Consider the following 22908-nt stretch of genomic DNA (forward strand, 5'->3'; position numbering starts at 1 on the left):
GCTATCTCTCTGTTTGTTTTAAATTACATAGCACACTGTAGACTGCATAGCGGTCAAACTCTAGTTCCCCAGGGGCAGTGTGGAACTCTAGCCAACTATACGTTTCTTAGATTCCTTTACTGAACTGTAAACTATAACTTTCAGATTAGTTTAAAAATATGTGTTATTAAAGTTGTCCAGAAATCAAACTTTACGCTATGGTAAATTATGAGATTGACTGCAGCTTTGTAGTAAATGGGCTGTCGAAGTTCTGCATTGAATGCATGTCTTGTCATTCCTGTGTTTAACATCTTGTTATTTAGAGATTATTATTTATGTAGCTTATCGCACATATTCCCACTTCAGTGATCATTTACATTAAATACCTATATTTTGCTTTAGTACCAGCAACAAAATCCCAATACATTACATGCAAGAATTCTGATTTATGTTTATCATTGCATAGTCTGCAGAACCAACAGTTAATTAATCTCAATAGTAGCTGGCTGTTCAGATGCCAATATTCGTACTTTCTATAAATGTATCTAGCTAGCTATATAGGTTGAATTTATGTTTATTTATTGTAATGACTATGAATATTTACTTAGTAAACGTACGATTAATGAACAGTGGAGCAATTGGAATCAATTTTAAACCGGATATGTCAAGCCAGCTGTCTGGAGTCCTCATTTTCAAAACAAATAAAATCATGGCGGCCCGCTTAAAATCGAGTTTTCTACAGTTGATTCGGTCACGAAATACAGCACATTTTAGGTTTGAGTTTAAACATTTTCTATGAAATTAAGAGTTCTACTTGGGTATACCAACTTAATGAAAGTCTTGCTGTGATTTCAGTTCAGTAGCTAAACCCTAACTGCCACATCGTTGATGTCAAACCAGGTCCTAGCCTAATCCCATCCTCATGTTGCGCAGCTGAAATTTCCCTAAATGTATTAATGATAAAGTTCAGCCAACAATCACGATGGGCCAAGAAGTATAACAAGAACTCTGTTTGCCTGGGTCTTCTTCGGTTATGTAGCTAACGTTAAACCCGTCATCAGCAACTTGATTGAGTGACGTAGCTAACGACGTTAGCTAGGTAACTAAAAATCATTCCGTTTTGTTCTGCAGTCTGGTCATTGAGGCATTCCCTAGCTTAGTCAGTGTCACTGCACAACCATAGGTAGCTAACGTTAGCTGCTTTGTTGTTTCTTTGCTTTTTGACAGTCTCAAGTTAATGTTTCAAGACCATCGGACATTCATCCAACAGATTGGGTTTGTAAGGATAAACTCACTTTGTTGAATGAATGTCCGACCATCTAAATACATGACATACCTGTCTGTTAAAGGCTTACAATTAAAACGATAAACCAGTTCCACACACAATACACATTGGCCAGAACTTCCGAAAACGTCTGCCTCTGACAGTACCCACATAGTTCGCCAGGTGAGAAACCGTTCTTTCTGATCGCATTTACTAACTAGAATAACTACATTCAAAGGCTACAGTTGTTATGTTTTAGGCCTACAAGTGGAACTACAGGTAACTGCCAAAATAAAGGAAACACTTGCGTACATTTTGGATGCAAAGTATATTGAAAGCAGGTGCTTCCACACAGGTGTGGTTCCGGAGTTCTTCGTGTGAATTTCTGGCAGACTAGACGCTGTGTTGCATATTTCTGCCTTTCTCACGTCGGAGTGCAGATTGCACATTTTGGTCCCCCCCATAAAAGTGGGAGGGGAAACTCTTAAATTGCACCACCATCTAACCCCTTTTCTCAAAACTCCTTGTAGATCTTCTGCACTAGAATCTCTCACCCAAATATTTCTGCCGATGCGACTACCACATCTATGCTCTGTGATTTGCAGTCCTTCAGTGCAGTGCAGTTGATCACCTTTGCTATAATCACAAGATATCCAACCTTACTGAAAAACTCATCCTCTCTGAGTCTTTCTTCAGACCTACTCACTGGGGAACTCCCAGTTGATTATCTCACCTTTAGGCTGTCCTCTAGTCTCTTCACTGCCTCATAGGAAACATTCTGCCCCACTCAACCGGTCTCTCTCTCACAGGGCACTTCGGATCTCCAACTGCATGGGCGCCCCCGCAGTTGACACAGTGCTTTTTGTAACCCAACTTTACACTCCCATTGACTATGCCCTTCTGCACATTTCTCACATTGTGGGATCTCCTTTCTACACACTGCTGCAACATGTCTGAATCCTTGACACCTAAAGCACCGTAGCGTGTTTGGAACATAGGCCCTCACAGAATAGCAAATATAACCTAACCTTCTCAGGTAGAAACTCTGTTAAAGTTCAACAAGACAGACAGGATATTCTCAGTTGCATTGCCACTGGGTCTACATCTTACCAAAAGGTGGGTGTCACAAACACCAGGGATATTCATTTTCATTTGATCCACCTCAACGCTACCCACCAGTCACCCCTTTGAGCACGACACAGGTTGAGCCACGAGATGTGTGATGCACTGCGCCCGCTGCCTCTGGGCAGAGGATACAGAACAAATCTCAACAATTCCACTTCTCTAAACTTTCAAAGATGTAACCGCTCGCAGCTTGTCCTTTACCGTGCCTGAATCAATGTACGGTTTGGCCAAAAAGCAGGAATCCACTTTTTCCTTAAATCTCACTCCAACCGGTCCAAAATCATTTGTGACAGGACTCCCATGGCAAACACTGGAAGTGTCTACCACACCTGTAGCTGCAGGTACTTCATCCTGGTCTGGCTTGACTTCAGAGCACTCACTACTGCTGACTGATGTTCTCAAGAGCACAAGTAGATTGATAGGTAATTTTACTTGGTTTGTATTCAGGAGAAGAAAATGATTGGACAAAGGTTTGTACTCAGGAGACGTAGGTATGTACTTGCCTTTTTTATGCTTTTGTGTCATCGCACACTGGTTCCCGAGTTAATTAAGAAATTAACATTCCATCATGCTTAGGGTCATGTATAACAATGCCCAGTTGCCTATCATTTTGGTTACCATGGCTAGAAGAAGAGATCTCAGTGCATAGTGGGATTAAAGGGTGTGTGTGTGTCTGACACCAGATCTCAACCACATTGAATAGTTTCTGGAGCGGAGCCTGAGAAAGCGTTTTCTACCACCACCATCAACAAAACACCAAATGAGGGAATTTCTCGTGGAAGAATGGTGTCACATGCCTCCAATAGAGTTCCAGACACTTGTAGAATCTATGTCGAGGCCTGTGGTGGCCCAACTCCCTATTAAGACACTTTATGTTGATGTTTCCTTTATTTTGGCAGTTACCCGTAGCTATATGCTCAAATGATTGTGGTTACAGTTGTATTGATAGCAATATAGATTTATTGATGTATAATGTTTTGAGAGTCTGGGATAACAAATGATGGGAATAGGATCGGTTGACTATCTCTTATTTTAAATGTATTTATTCTATGCTGTGTAATACCAGGTTGTATTTTTACTGTAGGGATTACTGTTGTTTTCTGTTTTTTTCTATATTGTGTTTATTCCATCGGGGATCACGTTGGAAACAAGTGGAATTGCTTTAATGTGTTATTCCCTGGGCTGTACTCAGTGCATCTTTCCCATATTGGAAATATGAACAATGAGCAGTAACCATGACAAAACCAGACCGTATGAATAAACTTGTTCTCTAAACATCAGCTTGTTTGCTTTTCAGAGTGTGGGAGAACCAGTGACATTTGTACATGAACTGCTGTAGGAGAACTCGAACCGAAGATAATCATTTGTGCTCTAGGAACATATTTCTTAGAGGTTTACTGTACTGATTAACCTACAGTTCTGTGCATGCCTCAAGTAAAAAAATATATTGCAACGTGCAATGTGCTTCTCCACTGTTTGTTGACCCCCCCTTGGTTTTCACAGAAACCTGTTTGAAATGGAAGGAGTAAAAAGTGTGTTCTATGGCCCTGACTTCATCACAGTGACCAAGGTACCCAATAAATACACAAAAGTTTAAACCCTCATTTGCCAACCCTATCCATTTGCTCTGGGATATGGGGTGCAATTAGACCATGATGACTGAATGGATCATGTCACAAATACAATTTAACTTACATTTTCTGAGTCAATTCATGGGCCATGTCCAAATTTTCATCATTCTCCCAAATTGTGCACTTGCACAATCCTTGTCATTGATTTGAAAAAGTTGATAAAGATGAGCAAAAATTACAGTATAAAATAAATAATTAAAATATTGTCTGTTGTATGCAAAAAATGGGATATTATTTTGTACTGATACAACTGCTCAGAGAAAGAGAAAACAATAAGAATTGAAGGATCTTTGATTATTCCTCCATATAGAATTTTTCAAGATCCTTGATATCATTCATCTGCACTTATGGACTGCTCTCTTCAATTCAAACCACAGGTTTTCACTAGGCTTGCCATTGCAAACTGTTGATGTTGTGGTCAATTAAAACATTTTGTGGATTTTGATGTGCTTGGGGTTATTATTTTGCTGGAAGATCCACTTTTAGGCCAAGTTTCAGCCTAATGGTAGCAGAAACCAGGTTTTTGGTTAAAATGTCCTGGTACTGGGTAAAGTTCATGATGCCGTTGACCTTAAGGGCCCCAGGGGCTTCCCGAGTGGCGCAGTGGTCTAAGGCACTGCATCGCAGTTTGCGACCGGGAGTCCCATAGGGCAGTGCACAATTGGCCCAGCTTCAGTTTATTTTTAATTTAACCTTTATTTAACTAAGCAAGTCAGTTAAGAACAAATTCTTACTTACAATGACGGGTTACCCCGGCCAAACCCTCCCCTAACCCGGACGATGCTGGGCCAATTGTGCGCCGCCCTATGGGACTCCGATCACGGACGGTTGTGATACAGCCCAGGATCGAAACAGGGTCTGTAGAAACGCATCTCGCACTGAGATGCAGTGCCTTAGACCGCTGTGCCACTCAGTGTTTCCTCCGACACATTGGTGCAGCTGGCTTCCGGGTTAAGTGGGCTGGTGTTAAGAAGCGCGGTTTGGCGGGTCATGTTTCTGAGGGCGCATGACTCAACCTCTCCCGAGCCCATTGGGGAGCGATAAGACAAGATCGTAGTCATGAAATTGGGGATTAAAAAATGATATATATTTATATACTAAATAAAAAAACAAAAAGGCCCCAGGACTAGTGGAAGAAAATAACCCCATAACATCAAAGATCCACCACCATATGCATCTTTCTTTCGACCCAAAACCCCCAACTGGTGTGCGTAGCCAGGGAGCTCTATTTTCATGTCATCCAACCAATGTAAATGCCTGGAGTTTACTAAACGGCATTGGCACTTGGATTGGAACTGGTGCTTTGGTCAGATGACATGAAATTAGAGCTATTTGGCCATGCACACCTGTGGTGGATTTGGTGTTGAAAGAAAGATGCATATGCAATAGAAAAAAACATACTTAACCTAAAATATGGTGGTGGATCTTTAATGTTATCGGGCTATTTTCCTTCCACTGGTCCTGGGGTACTTGTTAAAGGTAGATTCAGCAACTATAACATAGATGAAGAACGTAAACAGCATAGTGGGTCATGCTGTCAACAGCGTGAAGTGAACCCGTGCACATGCGCAGATACTGTCTGACTGTGAGAGCAAAGTCTTGCATCTTGCTCATCTCAAAGGGACAGTGAGGGATACTGACAGAACACACACAAGATGCACCTAGAAGGTCATGAACCCACACAGAGGAGAACTGAAGCTGCACGGGTACTAATCAAAATGTCTCTCTGACATGTTATTTTACTAGGCAAGTCAGTTAAGAACAAATTCTTATTTTCAATGACGGCCTAGGAACAGTGGGTTAACTGCCTTGTTCAGGGGCAGAACGACAGATTTTCACCTTATCGGCTCGGGGATTCGATCTTGTCCAACGCTCTAACCACTAGGCTACCTGCCGCCTCTTACACAGCCTGGATGTCCTTTGGTTGGTGGACCATTCTTGATACAGACGGGAAACTTTTGAGCGTGAAAAACCCAGCAGCGTTGCAGTTCTTGATACTCTCAAACCCATGTGCCTGGCACCGACTACCATACCCCATTCAAAGGCATTTGAATATTTTGTTTTGCCCATTCACCCTCTGATTGACACAAATACACAATCCATGTCTTAAATGTCTCAACACTTAAAAATCCTTTAACCTGTCTCCCCCCCCTTCATCTCAACTGGTTGAAGTGGTAGTGACATCAATAACGGATCATACCTTTCACCTGGTCAGTCTATGTCATGGAGAGAGCAGATGTTTTGTACACTGAAATATTTTCCATATAATTATAATGTATTTATTATTTCTCACACAGTATTTAATATTTTCTCCAAGTTTAACAGAGCAGCAATGATACTTCAAGCTTTCCCCCAGTGTGTGTCGCACTTATTGCTCGTCTTTAGACTATTTAGCCATTGGTCGAAGATGAGCCTTGTTACCGGTAATAACTCCCTACATGTACAGTGCCTTGTGAAAGTATTCGCCCCCCTTGAACTTTGCGACCTTTTGCCACATTTCAGGCTTCAAACATAAAGATATAAAACTGTATTTTTTTGTGAAGAATCAACAACAAGTGGGACACAATCATGAAGTGGAACGATATTTATTGGATATTTCAAACTTTTTTAACAAATCAAAAACTGAAAAATTGGGCGTGCAAAATTATTCAGCCCCCTTAAGTTAATACTTTGTAGCACCACCTTTTGCTGCGATTACAGCTGTAAGTCGCTTGGGGTATGTCTCTATCAGTTTTGCACATCGAGAGACTGAAATGTTTTCATATTCCTCCTTGCAAAACAGCTCGAGCTCAGTGAGGTTGGATGGAGAGCATTTGTGAACAGCAGTTTTCAGTTCTTTCCACGGATTCTCAATTGGATTCAGGTCTGGACTTTGACTTGGCCATTCTAACACCTGGATATGTTTATTTTTGAACCATTCCATTGTAGATTTTGCTTTATGTTTTGGATCATTGTCTTGTTGGAAGACATATCTCCGTCCCAGTCTCAGGTCTTTTGCAGACTCCATCAGGTTTTCTTCCAGAATGGTCCTGTATTTGGCTCCATCCATCTTCCCATCAATTTTAACCATCTTCCCTGTCCCTGCTGAAGAAAACCAAGCCCAAACCATGATGCTGCCACCACCATGTTTGACAGTGGGGATGGTGTGTTCAGGGTGATGAGCTGTGTTGCTTTTACGCCAAACATAACGTTTTGCATTGTTGCCAAAAAGTTCAATTTTGGTTTCATCTGACCAGAGCACCTTCTTCCACATGTTTGGTGTGTCTCCCAGGTGGCTTGTGGCAAACTTTAAATGACACTTTTTATGGATATCTTTAAGAAATGGCTTTCTTCTTGCCACTCTTCCATAAAGGCCAGATTTGTGCAATATAAGACTGATTGTTGTCCTATGGACAGAGTCTCCCACCTCAGCTGTAGATCTCTGCAGTTCATCCAGAGTGATCATGGGCCTCTTGGCTGCATCTCTGATCAGTCTTCTCCTTGTATGAGCTGAAAGTTTAGAGGGACGGCCAAGTCTTGGTAGATTTGCAGTGGTCTGATACTCCTTCCATTTCAATATTATCGCTTGCACAGTGCTCCTTGGGATGTTTAAAGCTTGGGAAATCTTTTTGTATCCAAATCCGGCTTTAAAGTTCTTCACAACAGTATCTCGGACCAGCCTGGTGTGTTCCTTGTTCTTCATGATGCTCTCTGCGCTTTTAACGGACCTCTGAGACTATCACAGTGCAGGTGCATTTATACGGAGACTTGATTACACACAGGTGGATTGTATTTATCATCATTAGTCATTTAGGTCAACATTGGATCATTCAGAGATCCTCACTGAACTTCTGGAGAGAGTTTGCTGCACTGAAAGTAAAGGGGCTGAATAATTTTGCACGCCCAATTTTTCAGTTTTTGATTTGTTAAAAAAGTTTGAAATATACAATAAATGTCGTTCCACTTCACGATTGTGTCCCACTTGTTGTTGATTCTTCACAAAAAAATACAGTTTTATATCTTTATGTTTGAAGCCTGAAATATGGCAAAAGGTCGCAAAGTTCAAAGGGGCCGAATAGTCATGAGTCATGACCGTAAAATACACTACACCTGTACATAGACCTGACCCCATTTGAGTAGTTAGAAAGAATTCACACCCCTTGACTTTTTCCACATTTTGTTGTATTACAGCCTGAATTTAAAATTAATTAAATATAGATTGTGTCACTGGACTACACAAAATACCCCATAATGTCAAAGTGGAATTATGTTTTTAGAAAATGTTACACCCCTTTGTTATAGCAATAAGTTCAGGAGTAAAAATGTGCTTAACAAGTCACATAATAAGTTACATGGACTTACTGTGTGCAATAGTGTTTAACATGACATTTGAATGACTACCTCATCTCTGTACCCCACACATACAAGTATCTGTAAGGTCTCTCAGTCAAGCAGTGAATTTCAAACAAAGATTCAACCACTAAGACCAGGGAGGTTTTCAAATGTCTCAAAAAGAAGGGCACCTATTGGTAGATGGGTAAAAAAACAGACAATAAATATCCCTTTGAGCATGGTAAATTATTACTTACACTTTGGATGGTGTATCAATACACCCGGTCACTACAAAGTGATGCAGGCATCCTTCCTAACTTAGTTGCCGGAGAGGAAGGAAACCGCTCAGTCATTTCACCATGAAGCCAATGGTGACTTTAAAGCAGTTATATAATTTAATGGCAGTGATAGGACATAACTGAGGATGGATCAACATTGTAGTTAAGCCACAATAATAACATAAATGACAGAGTGAAAAGAAGGAAGCTTGTACAGAATAAAGATTCCAAATCATGCACTAAAGTGCAAAAAATGTCCTGAATACAAAGTGTTATGTTTGGGCCCAACACAACACATCACTGAGTACCACTCTTCATACATTGAAAAATATACAGTGGGGCAAAAAAGTATTTAGTCAGTGCAAGTTCTCCTACTTAAAAAGATGAGAGGCCTGTAATTTTCATCATAGGTACACTTCAACTATGACAGACAAAACGAGAAAAAGAATCCAGAAAATCACATTGTAGGATTTTTAATAAATACTTATTTTCCACCACAATATGAAAATAAATTCATTAAAAAATCCTACAATGTGATTTTCTGGATTTTTTTCTCATTTTGTCTGTCATAGTTGAAGTGTATGTATGATGAAAATTACAGGCCTCTCATCTTTTTAAGTGGGAGAACTTGCACAATTAATGGCTGACTAAATACTTTTTTGCCCCACTGTATATAAACAAAACATGTAAAGTGTTGGTCCCATATTTCATGAGTTGAAATAAAAGATGGCAAATGAATGGAAAACGCTGCACACTGCTGCTCATGCTCCCAGGTGATATTTATTTATAACAACGTTTCGACACTAAGGTCTTCATCAGGCATAAAAGATCCCAGATATTTCCCCTGCACACAAAAAAACGTATTTCTCTAAAATTTTGGCCACAAATTTATTTACATCCCTGTTAGTGAGCCAAGAGAATCGATCCACCTGAATAGGTGTGGCATATAAAGAAGCTGATTAAACAGCATGATCATTACACAGGTGCACTTTGTTCTGGGGACAATAAAAGGCCACTAAAATGTTCAGTTGTGTCACATATCACAATGAGGGAGCATGCAATTGACATGCTGACTTCAGGGATGTCCACCAGAGCTGTAGCCAGAGAATGTAATGTTAATTTATCAACCATAAGCTGCCTCCAATGTCGTTTTAGAGAATTTGGCAGTACGTCCAACCAGCCTCACAAACACCGACCACGCGTAACCACGCCAGCCCAGGACCTCCACATCCGGCCACGCGGACAGCTGCACAAACTGCCGGAAGCTGTCTCAGAGAAGCTCAGCTGCGTGCTCATCTTCCTCACCGGGGTCTTTACCTGACTGCAGGTTGGTGTCGTAACCGACTTCAGTGGACTAATGCTCACCTTCGATGGCCACTGGCACGGGGGAGAAGTGTGCTCTTCACGAATGAGTCCCGGTTTCAACTGTACTGGGCAGATTGCAGGTAATGGCTTTGTGTGGGTGAGCAGTTTGCTTATGTCAGCGTTGTGAACAGAGTGCCTTATAGTGGAGGTGGGGTTATGGTATGGGCAGGCATACGAACACGATTGATTTATTATCAATTTCAATTTGAATGCACAGAGACACTGTAACGAGATCCTGAGGCCCATTGTCGTGCCATTCATCCACCACCATCACCTCATGTTTCAGCATGATAGGGCATGGCCCTTCGTCGCAAGGATCTGTACACAATTCCCAGAAGCTGAAAATGTGCCAGTTCTTCCATGACCTGCATACTCACCAGATATGTCACCTATTGAGCATATTTGGGATGCTCTGGATCGACATGTACGACAGCGTGTTCCAGTTACCGCCAATATCCAGTAATTTTGCACAGCCATTGAAGAGCAGTGGGACAACATTCTACAGGCCACAATCAACAGCCTGATCAACTCTATGCAAAGGAGATTTCGCGCTGCATGAGGCAAATGGTGAACACACCAGATACTGACTGGTTTTCTGATCCACACCCCTACTTTAAAAAAATAAGTTATCTGTATTCCCAGTAATGTGAAATCCATAAATTAGGGTCTAATTAATTTATTTGAATTGACTGATTTCCTTATATGAACTGTAACTCAGTAAATCGGCAGACTCATCGTTAGACTCATCGGCAGACACACTCATTGTAACCTCATCAGCAGACTCGATAGCCTTGGTTTCTCAAATTATTGCCTCGCCTGGTTCACCAACTACTTATCTGATAGAGTTCAGTGTGTCAAATCGGAGGGCCTGTTATACGGGCCTCTGGCAGTCTTTATGGGGGTGCCACAGGGTTCAATTCTTGGGCCGACTCTCTTCTCTGTATACATCAATGATGTCGCTCTTGCTGCTGGTGAGTCTCTGATCCACCTCTCCGCAGACGACACCATTCTGTATACTTCTAGCCCTTCTTTGGACAGTGTGTTAACAACCCTCCACACGAGCTTCAATGCCATACAACTCTCCGTGTCCTCCAACTGCTCTTAAATACAAGTAAAACTAAATGCATGCTCTTCAACCGATCACTGCCTGCACCTGCCCTCCCGTCCAGCATCACTACTCTGGACGGTTCTGACTTAGAATATGTGGACAACTACAAATACCTAGGTGTCTGGTTAGACTGTAAACTCTCCTTTCAGACTCACATCAAACATCTCTAATCCAAAGTTAAATCTAGAATTGGCTTCCTATTTCGCAACAAAGCATCCTTCACTCATGCTGCCAAACATACCCTCGTAAAACTGACCATCCTACCGATCCTCGACTTCGGCGATGTCATTTACAAAATATCCTCCAATACCCTACTCAATCAATTGGATGCAGTCTATCACAGTGCCATCCGTTTTGTCACCAAAGCCCCATATACTACCCACCCACCACTGCGACCTGTATGCTCACATTGGCTGGCCCTCGCTTCATACTCGTCGCCAAGCCCACTGGCTCCAGGTCATCTACAAGACCCTGCCAGGTAAAGTCACCCCTTATCTCAGCTCGCTGGTCACCATAGCAGCACCCGCCTGTAGCACGCTGTCCAGCAGGTATATCTCTCTGGTCACCCCCAAAACCAATTCTTCATTTGGCCGCCTCTCCTTCCAGTTCTCTGCTGCCAATGACTGGAAGGAACTACAAAAATCTCTGAAACTGGAAACACTTATCTCCCTCACTAGCTTTAAGCACCAGCTGTCAGAGCAGCTCACAGATGACTGCACCTGTACATAGCCCATCTATAATTTAGCCCAAACAACTACCGCTTCCCCTACTGTATTTATTTATTTATGGCAAGACTTAAATGGCTGTCTAACAATAATCAACAACCAACTTGACAGATTCTGAATAGTTTTTTAAAAGAATGTGGAAATATTGTACAATCCAGATGTGCAAAGATGTTAGACATACCCAGAAAAAGGCACGGCTGTAATCGCTGCCAAAAGTGACTGACATTTGTTGGCTCAGGGTGTGAATGCTTATGTAAATGAGATATTTCTGTATTTACTTCTCAATAAATTTGCAATTTGCAAACATTTCTACAAACGTTTTCACCTGGTCATTATTGTTTATTTTACCTTTATTTAACTACTCAAGTCAGTTAAGAACAAATTCTGATTTTCAATGACGGCCTAGGAACAGTGGGTTAACTGCCTGTAACTGTATTATGGGGTATTTGTGTAGGTGGTCGAGAATTAAAAAAATGTTTTTATCAAATTTGAATTCAGGCCGTAACACAGCAAAATATGGAATAAATCAAGCGATATGAATACTTTCTGAAGATTACACAGATTGCCTGACCGTTATTTTGTCGTCAAAGAAAAGTATGTAGCGCGCGTGCGCGCCCCCTGATCTACGCATGCGCGGCGACAGTGTTTGCTCCATCTCCGCCGGCGAATGAACAGAGGACAGAGGTAAAGGCATGAGGCCAATATATTTTCCTCTATCTGTTAATGTAATAAACATTTTGGATGCTCCCTTACTGCATAACGCAATTATTGTCGCAAAATTGGAATGCCCATCAACCTTTCTATCCATCGGTCTTTTATAGAGCTGCGTCGTGTGTTACCTTGCGTAGGCCTCGTTATAGCTAACGTTAGCTACGTTTACTAGTCGTCTTTGCTTTGATAACAAAACCCACGAGTCATCATCAAAGCTAGCTATCATCATAGCAAACTAGGTAGCTATCTAGCTATTTATCTCCGTTTGCAAGGTAACCCAGCAAATGTTGTTAGTTAGCCTATGGCTATTTATAGTTAAAGGCTAACCAGGTAGATGATATCTGTAATTGTCTAGCATGTGCATTAGCTAGATGGCCTGTAAAACTCGGTAGTTTTGAGCACGGTACCCACCAAAAATGTTTGTTCAGAAAATAGAAAGTAAAAATCATTTGAAAGCTACAGCTTTTGTAAGACCCCCCCCCCATCCATCCATCCACATTACATTGTATGCATCCTCCACATGCACCGTTGATTTCTCACCCATTTACAATAGGAAACGTGAATGATGAAAATATGTTTTCTCACCTCGATAACTTGAAAGGCCTGATTGCTAGGGTCATTTTAACATGTCAGGCTTGGAAATCCATTCAGCCTTTTTAGCACAGTGACTCAAATGATTTTACTGCATGGTCGGAACTAGAAGCACATGACATGCATTTCGCTACACTCGCATTAACATTTGCTAACCATGTGTATGTGACAAATAAAATTTGATTTTAAAGTGGCCAAGAGACATCATGTGATCTACTGCTGTCTAGTGGACAAACTGGGAATCTGTTGTATCTCAGGCTCTGTAGTAAACACATTGTTTCACCTTTCTAACAGTACTAAGCTTAGTTCTGAAGTATAGAATATTATGCGTAGTTTAGAAAATGCCACCAGAGGCCATCAGAGTTGAAGAGGCTAAATATTATGCCACATTCATTAATTTTAATTTTTCTAATTCTAAGGCTTTCTAATTGTTAACAAAAGGTCCCATACAGAAGACGAATTCGTCCAATGACTCTTATGTGTAATGTAATAAAACTGAGAGTCATGATCAAGGGATAGCTAGCTGGCCAACTAAGCGACATTTTCCAGCAGTGAACGTTTTGCTAACCTGCCCATTAATTCTGTTGTTGCTAGTCTCTCTATCCCGCCTAGTAGAGGCAGCTGTCAAGAGGCCCAACATTGTTGTTGTTTTAGCCAAGGTGGTAACTTAACGCTATATTAGCCAAGCTAACGTTAGCTGATATGATTTAGCTAGCTAGGTATTGTATTAGCTGTAAGTAAATCTGTAACAATTTCCTCCTGTATTGTTTGTTTTTGTTGCTAGCTGCCTGTGTTTGTGGTCAATGAAAGCAAGGTCAATGTCAAATGAAGAATCCTTATACAAATAGGCCCGTTTCCGGTTGTTTTGACAGGATATAAACCTAAATCAGTTCCGTCAATACACTTAAGTTCGAGCCGTGACTCATGGCCCAGTTTGGGGGACAGAAGAACCCACCGTGGGCGGCTCAGTTCACTGCCACGGGGGTGTCCCAGCCCAGCCACTCAGGACAGTCCCTGGACCTCAACAGCCTACACTGTGAGTATGACATTTTTCTGGATGACTTCCTTTCCTTCTATAATCTGTACTCATCTGTGGGATACAATTAATGTGAGGTTGAGGCAGGGTTTCAGATAGGAAAATGTGACGCTGGACATTTGACCGGCAGTATTTTAATTTACAAGATATTTGTGATTAGGGTGTCCATCCAGAAGACTGACAGAAATCACATTTAGATTATGGTAATTCATATTCACCCCCTAGAGTCTATATTAATTAACACAAAACATTTCCCATCAAAATCCATCCGTTTTTTTGGCATGGGCTGCGTCTCAACCCACAGCATCTGCCGATGTCGCCCTTCCGCATCTGTGGTGAAGGTGGCAGAGCTAGAGCAGTGTTTGTCAGATTATGAGACATTCCGAAAATTGGTTTTCTCACGAAAACGTCTATAACGTCAGAAAGATGACTCCCACGAACACAATGGTGTTCTCCGTTTTACTCTACGACCTCCAGAAACGTCACAGGACTTGTCTGAAGTCGATACTGCCGATGTGCCAACTTCTGTCAGTAGTGTCCGAACAGTTTGGGCTACACACTAATATGCCCCCTCTAAGGAAAGGTGAGTCTCTCACGAACAGGTTGGTTGTTTTGCTCTAGGACACCCACAAGCCTCACAAGACTTGTCTGAAAGTAGCCCGGTACCAGCTTTAAAAAATTATGGAAGTACAGTATATATGGAGATAGTTTTGTGCCTAAAATAAGGGATTAAAAACATGTCAATCTTTCAGAACTTCATTTTTTGAATTATTTTGTTTTACTCTATATTTATCCATGTTTATCAGCATGCTTTATTCAATGTTTTTCTATGGGATAATAGCAGTAAGGTAAATGCTGTTTCATCAAATTTTAAATATATATATACCTTAAGGGGTCCTAATATTCTATGTCATGTAGTCATACCAAGGATTTTTAAAAATTTGACCTTTATTTAACTAGGCAAGTCAGTTAAGAACAAATTCTTATTTTCAATGACGGCCTGGGTTAACTGCCTGTTCAGGGGCAGAACGACAGATTTGTACCTTGTCAGCTCGGGGATTTGAACTTGCAACCTTCCGGTTACTAGTCCAACGCTCTAACCTCTATGCTACCCTGCCGCCCCAAGGATCATTTAGCTATCTGAAGAATTCCATATGTTCTCTTAGTAGACCGAACCCCCAGCTTAGACACTTAAGGATTAACAGAGCATGAATGTTGAGGACATGTGCGGTCTTTCCTACGAAATTCTCATGTGCACTTTTAAGATGTTAGGCTAGTAAATGTGGACAGTTATTCTATGTCAATCTACTATCCCCCATAGTAAAAGTTGACACATTTTTTTGGCCAGCTGGTGGAGAAAGAAATGGCCTATTCCAGACTTTGGGACAGTTGTGGGACGATGGATTTCAAATTCATACAACCAGTAGACCTAGGCTACATTAAAGAAATTAAAATTAAATAAAAAATGGAAAGGGGGATACCTAGTCAGTTGTACAACTGAATGCATTCAACTAAAACGTGTCTTCCGCATTTAACCCAACCCCTCTAAATCAGAGAGGTGTGGGGGGCTGCCTTAATTGACATCCACATCTAAGCAATGAGTGATGCAATAGATCAGAACGTTTATCTTAAAATGTATAATGTTCTTAACATTATAAGCGCAACAATGTGCACAAGGCATTAGACTACGCACTAATGTTCGTTCCATAATGCAATTAGCAGGAAAACACCATTATCAAAAGGACACCGCTCGTGCAAGTGGTTTCATGTGACAGAGAAAATAATTTGGCTACTGGACAATGAACTAAAGTTGTCTAGGCTACACATTTTGAAGCTGATAAGACATGCCTGATAATATGTATTAAAATGTTCAGGTTTCAAACAATTAAGTTTATGTTTTCAAAATGATACTGTCTCCAGCTCATTGCAAAGTGGTGTGTGATGCGCTGATGAAGCCTGACTTCCGTTGCCTATGTTTGCTGTTTGAGATGCTGTAGCAGCAGCTTTTGCTGCTGACTGATTTTCTGTTCAACGGCTCTGTATATGTTTGCTGTAGGCCTACGCGTGTGATAAATAAGATGCATAAAGAATATACTGTGCACCAATTTAATTCCACTAAATTAGGCAAATGTACCGATAAGCATGACCACTCACATGTATTTACATTGACTGGTATTTCCATCAATAAATGGGTGAAAAGCATTATTTCGCAAATTGGCTGGGGTCAATTTTATTTATCGATTTTTCTATTATTATTTTTTGGGACAAAGGCTTGCTATTACCGGATAACGGTAACCCTGGGTTGAGTGTACAGTGCTTGAAGCAAACTGAATCTCACTGATCTCTTTGGCAAAGTTTGTGATGGAGCGGGTTCAGATTAGTCCGCTGGATATTCAAAGTACTATACTTTTTTTATTTCTCTCTCCCGTCATTTGTTTTCTGTTTCTCGTTCTGCCGGCTATCACTCCATTCCTCTCACTTGCCATACATCTTAACACCACTCTTTATGCATTCTTCTATTCCCACACCCATCTCTCCCCTGCAGCTCTAGGTGTGCAGCAGCCGTCTCTCCTGGGTGCGTCTCCCTCTATGTACTCCCAGCAATCGGCCCTGTCTGCAGCCTCCCTCAACTCCCAGTCGTCCGCCTCCAACTACCAGCTATCCCAACAGACTGCAGCCCTGCAGCAGCAAGCCGCAGCTGCCGCCGCTGCAGCACTACAACAGGTGAGCTACGCTAGGGTCAGCTGGGCAGTGTTCTGCTAGGCACAATGCAGCTAAATATTCTTTAACAGAATATGATAATATTTGTGACTCACCACCTGGATTCGGTCTTATGTAACAAAATGTGGAATGGTGTTTTTTTTTACATTGGATAAAAGTAGACTTAGAGCGGATAAAAGTAGAGACTCAGAGCTACAAAATGGTTTATTATACACTGCATTTGAGGAACAATGGGAAAGTAATTCTGCTTTGAAAGTTGATGAACTTGTAAACTCACTTTTGAGAAAATCACCTTTGAATGTTTTGGTATCTAGCTCTTTTTGTCTACACCCATTCAGCATCGTTCACACCCTCTTAAGCTTTAGCCCCACCCATCTTGTTTCGCTCTTGGAGTGCACACTTGACGCACTGGCCCATGATTTGTTTACCTCTGGATAACATGAAAACAGCCTAACCAGCTCTGCTGGCAACAATTTAATTACGCTTTTTTGCAGACGTTTACTGACATCAGCCATATTCAGCAGGTGTTGTACACAAGCCACGTAATGTTAGCAAATGAGCCAGCCAGCTAATGTTAGCTAGTTAAACAACAATGAAAAAAGTGCTAAGAGCTAACCAACCAGGTTCAATATTAGCTAGCTAACATTAGGCTCTAACTAGAAGAGCAAACGGTACTGGGAAACAAAGAATAACGTTAGCTAGGGAGCATTATTTTGGTCAGACAAACTGGTTTGGGAACCACCGAGGTACAGAGATTGGCCAAACCTCACAAGACTTGAAGGAGCTGTGATGTTGGAAAACCTGTTCTCATGTTCTGATTTGTGGGTGATCAACTGATGAACACCCCCACACCATGAGACAGATCAGTGTGAACAACATATTCTTTAGATTCTGTGTGAAAGTCTGTTTTTCTCATCGCTGTGATTGAGTATGAAGTCACTAACTGTTTAGTAAATGGTCTTCCCTTCAAAGCAACATCAAGTCATTTTAACTTTTTCTTTCTGTCTCATCGCACTTATTGTTTTAGTCTCAAATCAACTCGGCCTTGCAGCAGTATCAGCAGCAGCAGCAACAGCAGCAACAACAACAACATCAGCAACAACAGCAGCAGCAACAGCAGCAGCAGCAGCAGCAACAACAACAGCCGCCTCCTCAGCAGCCGCCTCCTCAGCAGCTCTACAATGTACCCCATCAGGTGAGACACGTGGCCATTACACCAAGTGAAATACCCTGTTCTCGGTTGAATAGGATGAAGTTTCACTTAGAAGCTATTGACCTGATGTGTTTTGAGTTTTGCCCCTGATGTTAGTTCATATGACGATCAATCTGGAATTCGTAATGTCTTCAATTTCACCTGATGAGCACATATCTTTCCTTATTAGTTATACAAAATATTCTGTGGTTATAAAGGCTTTGAGAATGCCACCTGGTCTTATCTGGAGTAGTGCTCTGTTGTTGGGGGTTTGATGCATGTTTTTGCTGCTTGGTTTGTAAACGAATTAGAGCTTGTCAGCAATACTGTCGAACTGGGCAATGTTCCAGAACTTTAACCCACTTTAAGAACACAGTGTTCTAACCCAGAGCAGCTAGTTCATATCACGTCAGTTAGACCTCTCACTCACTCAGTCACAGGCTTTCATTGTCAAATGGGTTTCACTTAGATAAAAGAAAATGGCATCAGTGTTTGTCAAATCAGATTTTTTAGAGGCTAGACTCTGCAGCATAGTTTTCCCTCTTGTTCTCTTTGACCTATGTAGTAGTTGTCTTGTACTACATTCCACAGGCGGTTGGTGGCACCTTAATTGGGAAGGACGGGCTTGTGGTAATGACTGGAGCAGAATCAGTGGAATGATATCAAATACAGTTGAATTCGGAAGTTTACATACACCAAATACATTAACTCAGTTTTTACAATTCCTGACATTTAATCCTAGTAAAAATGTCCTGTCTTAGGTCAGTTAGGTTCACCACTTTATTTTAAGAGTGTGAAATGTCAGAATAATAGTAGAGTGATTTATTTAAGCTTTTATTTCTTTCATCACATTCCCAGTGGGTCAGAAGTTTACATACACTCAATTAGTATTTGGTAGCACTGCCTTAAACCATTTAAACTTGGGTCAAACACTTTGGGTAGCCTTCCACAGGCTTCCCGTAATAAACTGGGTGAATTTTGGCCCATTCCTCCTGACAGAGCTGGTGTAACTGAATCAGGTTTGTAGGCCTCCTTGCTCGCACATGCTTTTTCAGTTCTGCCCACAAATTTTCTATAGGGTTGAGGTCAGGACTTTGTGATGGCCACTCCAATTCCTTGACTTTGTTGTCCTTAAGCCATTTTGCCACAACTTTGGAAGCATGCTTGAGGTCATTGTCCATTTGGAAGACCCATTTGCGATCAAGCTTTAACTTCCTGACTGATGTCTTGAGATTTTGCTTCAATATATCCATATTATTTTCCTACCTCATGGTGCCATCTATTTTGTGAAGTGCACCAGTCCCTCCTGCAGCAGAGCACCCACACAACATGATGCTGCCACCCCCGTGCTTCACGGTTGGTATGGTGTCCTTTGGCTTGCAAGCCTCCCTATTTTTCCTCCTAACATAACTATAGTCATTATGGCCAAACAGTTATATTTTTGTTTCATCAGATCAGAGGACATTTCTCCAAAAAGTACAATATTTGTCCCCATGTGCAGTTGCTAACATAGGCTTTTTTATGGCAGTTTTGGAGCAGTGACTTCTTCCTTGCTGAGCGGCCTTTCAGGTTATGTCAATTATAGGACTCGTTATACTGTGGATATAGATACTTTTGTACCTGTTTCCTCCAGCATCTTCACAATGTCCTTTGCTGCTGTTCTGGGATTGATTTGCACTTTACGCACCAAAGTACATTAATCTCTAGGAAACAGAACGCGTCTCCTTCCTGAGCGGTGTGACGGCTGTGTGGTCCCATGGTGTTTGTACTTGCGTACTATTGTTTGTACAGATTAATGTGGTACCTTCAGGCATTTGGAAATTGCTCCAGAGGATGAACCAGACTTGTGGAGGTCTACAATTATTTTTCTGAGGTCTTGGCTGATTTCTTTTGATTTTCCCATGATGTCAAGCAAAGAGGCACTGAGTTTGAAGGTAGGCCTTGAAATACATCCACAGGTACACCTCCAATTGACTCAAATAATGTCAATTAGCCTATCAGAAGCTTCTAAAGCCATGACATAATTTTCTGGAATTTTCCAAGCTGTTTAAAGGCACAGTCAACTTAGTGTATGTAAACTTCTGACCCACTGGATACAGTGAATTATACATTTTTATTTTATTTTACCTTTATTTAACCAGGCAAGTCAGTTAAGAACAAATTCTTATTTTCAATGATGGCCTAGGAACAGCGGGTTAACTGCCTGTTCAGGTGCAGAACGACAGATTTGTACCATGTCAGCTCAGGGGTTTGATCTTGCAAGCTTCCGGTTACTAGTCCAACGCTCTAACCACTAGGCTACCCTGCCGCCCCAATTATAAGTGAAATAATCTGTCTGTAAACAATTGTTAGAAAAATGACTTGTGTCATGCACAAAGTAGATGTCCTAACTGACTTGCCAAAACTATAGTTTGTTAACAAGAATTTTGTGGAGTGGTTGAAAAACTAGTTTTAATGACTCCAACCTAAGCTTATGTAAACTTCCTACTTCAACTGTACATCAGACATGGTTTCCAGGTGTTCGATGCCATTCCGTTTGCATCGTTCCAGACATCATTATGAGCCGTCCTCCCCTCTGCAGCCTCCTGTGCTGCATTCTCTAAGATTTTTTTTTTTGGTGCAAATTATTGATGTTCAACACATCTTAAATACCTCACTAAAGCTGGTCACTTGATATGTGTCAATCAAACAATGTAATGTTTATTCAATGAAAGACTTATTGCAATTTCTGCATTTGTGTGTGTACCCCGTCTCTTCAGCAACATCAACAACATACAGACTCATACGGGGTAAATTATTGATGTGCAACTCACACAGACAACTCTGAATCGCCTTGATTTTAAAAAGGCTATACTCATATGTATCAATCAACAAATGTATTATTTACTCAATGAAATACTTATTGCAATTTCTGCGTGTGTGTATCCCGTCTCTTCAGCAACATCAACAACATACAGACTCATACGGGGTAAATTATTGATGTTTGCAACTCGCACAGACAACTTTGAATGGCCTTGATTTGAGAAAAGCCATACTGATGATATCTATCAATCAACAAATGTATAGTTGACCCAATGAAATACTTATTGCCATTTCTGCGTGTTTGTGTACCCTGTCTCTTTAGCAACATCAACAGCATACAGACTTATACGGGGTAAGCAGCAACGGCTCGCAGTCGCAGCACAGTCAAATCATTCAAATCACAAGGCACTTCATGCTTGGTGCTGGGGTGTGGAATGTACTCTATTCTATATACGCACAGTGGTAACTGTTCTCTTTCTCTGTATTCTCTTTCTATCTATCTATCATTCTCTCCACAGCTCCCCCAGCCCCAGCAAGCACTGCTTTCACAGGTAGGCTAATTAGGAACAAACTTGTCTCTCTTGTAAATTTAATGCACCTTTCAGAAAAAGTATTGCCACTTAAGTCATCTTGTCTTGAGTATAATTATTTCGTCAAATATAATAGGCTTTTAAAAAAAAGCCATTTTGTCATGAAAATTGGGGAAAGAATTGTGTCTGCATCATAATAGTCTAACATGACCGTGTCTCTTTTTCTGCCATCGGCGTGGATGTTGAAAGAACTGGAGTGGTGAAAACAAATTCCCGGTAGGCATACCCACCTTATCACTTTTCAGTTTTAAAATCCAGGTTAAATGTTTTAACCTTCTTCATAGCCAAATACAATAACAGGACGTGTATGGCCACAATGAGTGTAATAATCAACACCTTGTAATAAATGAAGAGAACAGCTAAGGGACATTTGATTAAATTAAATCACAAATAACATGATAGGCTCGATATACAGTAGACACTTCAAACAGTTCCATTATTAGATACACAGATTTAGAATTTAGTGGGACTTCATACAATTCATCCATTTAGGACTTATACAGAAAGTAGGAGTAGGATGAAGTTGTCCCTGGACACTGACCTATAACTTTCCTCCTCCCCAGCCCCCCGTGGCTCTCCCCACCAGCCTCTCTCTGTCCAACCCCCAGCAGACAGCCCAGATCACCGTGTCCTACCCCACGCCTCGCTCCAGCCACCAGCAGCAGACCCAGCAGCAGAGCCAGCCCCAGAAACAGCGCGTCTTCACCGGCGTTGTCAACAAGCTGCATGACACATTCGGCTTTGTGGATGAGGACGTCTTCTTTCAGCTCAGGTGAGTGTTCAGACTCGTGACCATGTCCTCTCAGATCTCCACAAGTGCATGGAGTTTAGGAGTCCGTTTAGGATCGGGCCATAGAAGACATCGGACCAATTGTCTTTTTTTCCGTGGGTTTTCTATATTTTGCTGATCGCATTCCTAATTTATGTACCTTTTATTCTAAAGCAGTAATGTTTTGTTGAATTTCAAGTGTGAAGTCTCCGTATATTGCAGTTTCTAAAGCAATTTCAAGTGGGTAAATAATGGGTGATGTCTCCACAGTGCGGTGAAGGGGAAGACCCCCCAGGTGGGTGACAGGGTCCTAGTGGAGGCCGTGTACAACCCCAACATGCCTTTCAAATGGAACGCACAACGCATTCAGACCTTACCTCAGCTGGCCAACCAATCGGTGAGCCTCACCTAGCCCCTACACACACCTGGGACACATTCAGTAGACAGTCCTGAAGTAAAACTGGATAACTTTTGTCTCCCTACTGAAAATGATCGTGGTGACCCTGTCAACAGCTAAAACCAAAGCCTTACGCCTTGATCAGACCGACAGCGGCATTTTGTTTTGGTACACCAGAAGTATATTCATTTCCAATGGAACTCTGAATTTGCCTTGCAGCATTGGGTTTCAGAAGCATTTGCAGTGCGTTCTGTGTTGTGCATTGTGTACAATTGTGCACAGACCCTTTCGACATGGGGCCGTGCATTATCAT

The 22908-nt window shown here is 41.4% G+C and overlaps 2 protein-coding genes across 5 annotated transcripts in view; one reads left to right on the plus strand and one right to left on the minus strand.

The window, feature by feature from the left end:
• The window catches only part of LOC124038370 (transmembrane protein 150A-like), a 31337-nt gene extending 18104 nt beyond the window's left edge, over positions 1 to 13233 (minus strand). Inside the window, exon 1 of one of the 2 annotated variants that reach the window (XM_046354178.1) lies at positions 13083 to 13233. In XM_046354178.1, coding sequence (XP_046210134.1) covers positions 13083 to 13117 — 35 coding nt within the window. In that variant the 5' untranslated portion in view covers positions 13118 to 13233. Of the gene's footprint in view, positions 1 to 1555; positions 1708 to 13082 lie in introns of those variants that run through there. The other variant, XM_046354177.1, reaches the window with a different exon arrangement.
• LOC124038369 (cell division cycle and apoptosis regulator protein 1-like) overlaps positions 12414 to 22908 on the plus strand; it is a 33728-nt gene continuing 23233 nt past the window's right edge. Inside the window, exons 1-11 of one of the 3 annotated variants that reach the window (XM_046354174.1) lie at positions 12414 to 12470; positions 13961 to 14124; positions 16670 to 16848; positions 17873 to 18040; positions 20797 to 20826; positions 20976 to 21005; positions 21162 to 21191; positions 21358 to 21390; positions 21619 to 21645; positions 21993 to 22201; positions 22469 to 22595. In XM_046354174.1, the coding sequence (XP_046210130.1) occupies positions 14013 to 14124; positions 16670 to 16848; positions 17873 to 18040; positions 20797 to 20826; positions 20976 to 21005; positions 21162 to 21191; positions 21358 to 21390; positions 21619 to 21645; positions 21993 to 22201; positions 22469 to 22595 (945 nt within the window). In that variant the 5' untranslated portion in view covers positions 12414 to 12470; positions 13961 to 14012. The remainder of the gene's footprint in view (positions 12471 to 13960; positions 14125 to 16669; positions 16849 to 17872; positions 18041 to 20796; positions 20827 to 20975; positions 21006 to 21161; positions 21192 to 21357; positions 21391 to 21618; positions 21646 to 21992; positions 22202 to 22468; positions 22596 to 22908) is intronic. The other 2 variants (XM_046354175.1, XM_046354176.1) reach the window with 2 other exon arrangements.

Source organism: Oncorhynchus gorbuscha, linkage group LG06 (assembly GCF_021184085.1).
Source record: "Oncorhynchus gorbuscha isolate QuinsamMale2020 ecotype Even-year linkage group LG06, OgorEven_v1.0, whole genome shotgun sequence".
Taxonomy (NCBI): Eukaryota; Metazoa; Chordata; class Actinopteri; order Salmoniformes; family Salmonidae; genus Oncorhynchus; species Oncorhynchus gorbuscha.